General features: G+C 25.2%; 1 protein-coding gene across 1 annotated transcript; it reads right to left on the reverse strand.

Annotated features, from left to right (window-relative positions):
* Positions 1-3389: 3389 nt before the first annotated feature.
* On the reverse strand, positions 3390-3854 carry LOC107484729 (VQ motif-containing protein 25-like). Its single transcript, XM_016105271.3, has one exon. It carries the CDS (start codon positions 3852-3854, stop codon positions 3390-3392), a length of 465 nt encoding a protein of 154 aa, XP_015960757.1.
* Positions 3855-4228: the final 374 nt, after the last annotated feature.

Below are 4228 nucleotides of genomic sequence, written 5' to 3' on the forward strand. Positions count from 1 at the left end.
AAGTTGTAGAGCCTTCTTCCGAGAAGTTTGAAATTGATGTTGAGGAGGGTGCATAACCTCCAAAGCATATTGTTAATGAAAAATTGGAAGAAGTTGAGTAAACAACAAATCCTCTTAGTGACGGTGATTTCGCACCAACATATGATCTATTTGAGTTTGAAGAGTCTTCTCCCATTAAATTTGAGATTGATGTTGAGATGGATTTTACTCAACCTCCAATGTATGATTTGAGTGATGGAGAAGAGTTAGAAGAATTTGGTGAGGAAGAAATTGAATTTGAAGAAGCTTGCTAAGAGGTGAAGGTAGTCAAGGAAGAACACAAGGGAGTAGAAATTGCATTGTTGAGACCAAAGACCACTCTTTAAATCACTCCTTTTTTGTCTTTATCTTTTTTTATACACTCGCATTCTACCACCAAGACTCCTTGTCTCTTAGTCCTATCTCTCTAGATTCACCAAATTTTATTTTGCCATTTTTCTAATAACGTCTATCATTTCTCTCCACATCTCCTTCACGCTTCCATTTTTTCCCACTTTGTCGCTTCTCCTATCCGTTTTAGAAAGTTTCTTTGTTATATTTCACTATCTTATTAATTATTTTAAATTGATTATTGATTTGATATGTTATAATTATGATTAATTTTGAAAAAATGATAATGATATTAATTGATGAAACAATATCTTATATTAAGTTATTCTTCGGTTGATTGTCTATTTTGGTGTTAGGTTTATTTATGTATCTTTTTAATATAAAATAATTTACTGTTATTAAAATTGAATGCGATAGTTATAAATAGTTAGATTTTGTTTATAATTTTTATATGAAGATCAAACCTAATGTTATTTTGTGATAAGTTTAATAACCATTAATTTTATATATACTTAAAATGGGATTATTTTTACCATTAATTTTATAATATATAACATAACATGTTCTTGGTGATATTTTTTAATTAATCCAACCTAACAAATTTTGAATAATTAATTCTAGCAATAAATTATAACAATTATTTAATTTAGTATAAAAGATATTATACTAATAATAACACAAATTATTTATCATTATATTATATGTAATATTTTAATGTAATAAGAAATTAGAATTATGATTTTTGTTATTCATCAATCTCAATTTTTTTCCTTTGATAGGAAATTGATTTATTACATTCTTTTTGTTGTTACATATTTGATCATTTTGTAATGATAATTTTTTTTTAAATAATTTTTTAGTCAAGCTTAAAAAATCTTGATAACTAAGTCTTACATGTTTGGAGCTTCATGCCTGCATGTAATACAAATTACTTCTAATTATATTATATGTTTGTATTTTAATGTAGTTATTAAAAAAAAAATTAGAATTATTATTTTTGTTGTTCATCAATCTGAATTTTTTCTCCTTTGATATGAAATCAATTTGTTACATATTTTTGTTGTTATATATTTGATAATTTTGTAATGATGATTTTCTTTTTCAATAATTTTTTTATGTTCAATTAAAATTATAAAATATTAATTAAATTATTATTTATTAAATTTTTTATAATTTAAATTACTTGAATTAAGCAAATTAATTGTATAATTTTTTATTCAACTATGTTACGTTATAAAAAAATCAATCACTAAATTAGCCACCCATATAGAACACAAACATGGCAGAATATAAAATACATATTAAAAATAAAGAGAAAATGACAAATAGGTCATTGACCTTTTAATTCGCAGACATTTAAGTCCTTGAGAATTTGAAAATACATTTAAATCATTGACCTTTTCAAAACCTGGACATATCGATCCCTCATGTTCACTTGGGTCTGTCAGACTCAACGAAAAAATCAAACATGACTCCTGATGTACTAATCTGGTTGATACAGATACACACGTGAGAGAGTTTTTAAAATTAGACAAATTAGACTCAGGGATCGATATGTCCAGATTTTGAAGAAGTCAGGGACTTAAAAGTCAAGAATCAATTTGTCCTTTTCTCAAAAATGAATTTAACAACATATGTATGTATTTATGTATAAATACATGACAACTAATTATTTGTATGCACATAGTATTTTTATTTTTTATTTTACTTTTACTATGATGATTTACTTTGAGTCTTATTTAAATTTTATGTTTTTATTAATCGTTATTCGCATATTTTTTTGGTATACTTTAATTATTATTCATTTGTATTGTACATTTATGTAACAACTATATTTATAAAATTTGAACAAAAAATATATTATTCTTTTTTGTTAGGTGTGACAAAATTTTTTAAGACATGGAAATCATCCTAAGGATTATTTGGAATAGATATTCAAAGATAATTTTTTTTTTTTTGCAAAAATAGAGATAGAGAATAAAATTTTCTAAAGATAACTGTAGACTTAAGTGGGGATTCCGTCCTATTCTTCATAATTCTCAAATTAGGTGAATTTACTTAATTGTTCTTAAAATTTTATAATGTGTTATTTTATTTTTTTTAACATGATATTAAACTTTACTTAATTTATAATTTTAAATAATATGTATTTGTAAGTTGTTTTAATATTTTTATAATTATTTAATTTTTTAAAAAACTTTGATTAAAATTTCTATAAAAATTATTAAAAAGAGATAGAAAATAGGGCCTAGCGAAACACATAAGAGAATAAAAATGAGGATAATATTTTTCTATGGTAGAGATTAAGGATGAGGACGGGAAGAAGGTCAAGGTTCAGGGACAAAGAGTTCAGAAGCATTTTCACCCTGGCCTATGCTCCGCTCCATTGACATTTGACCTTACTTTTGGTATAAAATTTATGTTTATTTTAGTTTTTTTTATGCAAAGTGTATTGCCATTTCACTTTAATTAGAAATTTTAAACGTACGAAGGAGTTGTTAATATACTATTTGTCCTACTTAAATTTACCATCTCATGTTATATTATGAGTTAAAATAGTAAATAACACAGATATATTTTATTTGAAAGAATAAAAAAATAATTTGCTAAAAATAATGAGTTACATGGACTAATTTATTATTTTGTGAATATAAAAACCTATAATTAAGTATTTTTATGTAACTCAAAACTTTAGTAGCTAAACTTTTAATAATTTTAAAAAATTAAAATAAGTTAACATATAAATAAAGATAACAAAAAAAATTACTAAAATAAATATTACGAAATCACAAAATATAATCCACTTTAATAATTGTATATATAATTTATAGTAATACTTAATAATATTTATAATTTAAATTAAATTTAATCTCTCGGTCCAAGTTAAAATAAACTAGTTCAAGAACAAACACAACGCAGATCGCACTGCATTTGCAAACACCGCACCGCAATTTAAAACCACAATGATGAAGAGATAGACCAAAAAAATTATACATACATCAAAAGAAGGCATTAATTAATTAATTTTGATCCACAACAGGCACAGTACACAGCTCTTCCATAAAACCATCCAGTTCAGAGAATCCTTCAAGAAAACCATTGAGCTTCTCTTCATTATTTAACTTTGATCTTCTCCATAAATCTTCTTGTTTTTCGTGGTTTTCATTATTTACCATTGCCTTATTTTGCAGATTCAGAAACTTTTGTTCATCTTCTTCGAACAAGTTCTTCATCGTAACCTTGGCTGATGCAGTGTCGGATTTGCTCTTGCCTTTTCCCTTTTCATCTTCTGGCTTCCCAGTGAGTCTCTGAACTAGCTCCCTGAAATTCGCAGTGTCGGTCGTTATGATTTCCGGTGCATATATGTGAATTATTCGAATCTTCGGCTTGAATTTTGAGATCACGTGGGAATCTTTTCGTCTTACAAGCTTTGAAGATGCTGATGAGCTTGGAATATTACATGTTTGATGTGGCTTTTTTGTCATGGTTTTTTATTTTGAATGTTGAAAATTAGAATGAGAGAATGAAGCTAAGATAGAGACTAGTACGAGACAGAAAATGGAAAACAATGCAACTATATATATTGTGCAAAGAAACCGGGAAAATTCTGAAGTTTAATTAACAGAACCAAGTTTTGGAAACTTGGTTTGGATTCCTTATATATATATAATGACTCTTTTAAACTAATATGTAAGTCACTTTTTCTGATATGTTATATTTTAATTTGATGTTTATTTTAATATATTTGTTATATAACTATTAAAATATTAATTTAAAAATTTTCTTATATTAATTTAATTCTAAATTAAAATATTGATGTGATAAATTAAAAATAAAAACACAAATTAGTGTTATCTTA

Source organism: Arachis duranensis, chromosome 1 (genome assembly GCF_000817695.3).
Source record: "Arachis duranensis cultivar V14167 chromosome 1, aradu.V14167.gnm2.J7QH, whole genome shotgun sequence".
NCBI lineage: Eukaryota > Viridiplantae > Streptophyta > Magnoliopsida > Fabales > Fabaceae > Arachis > Arachis duranensis.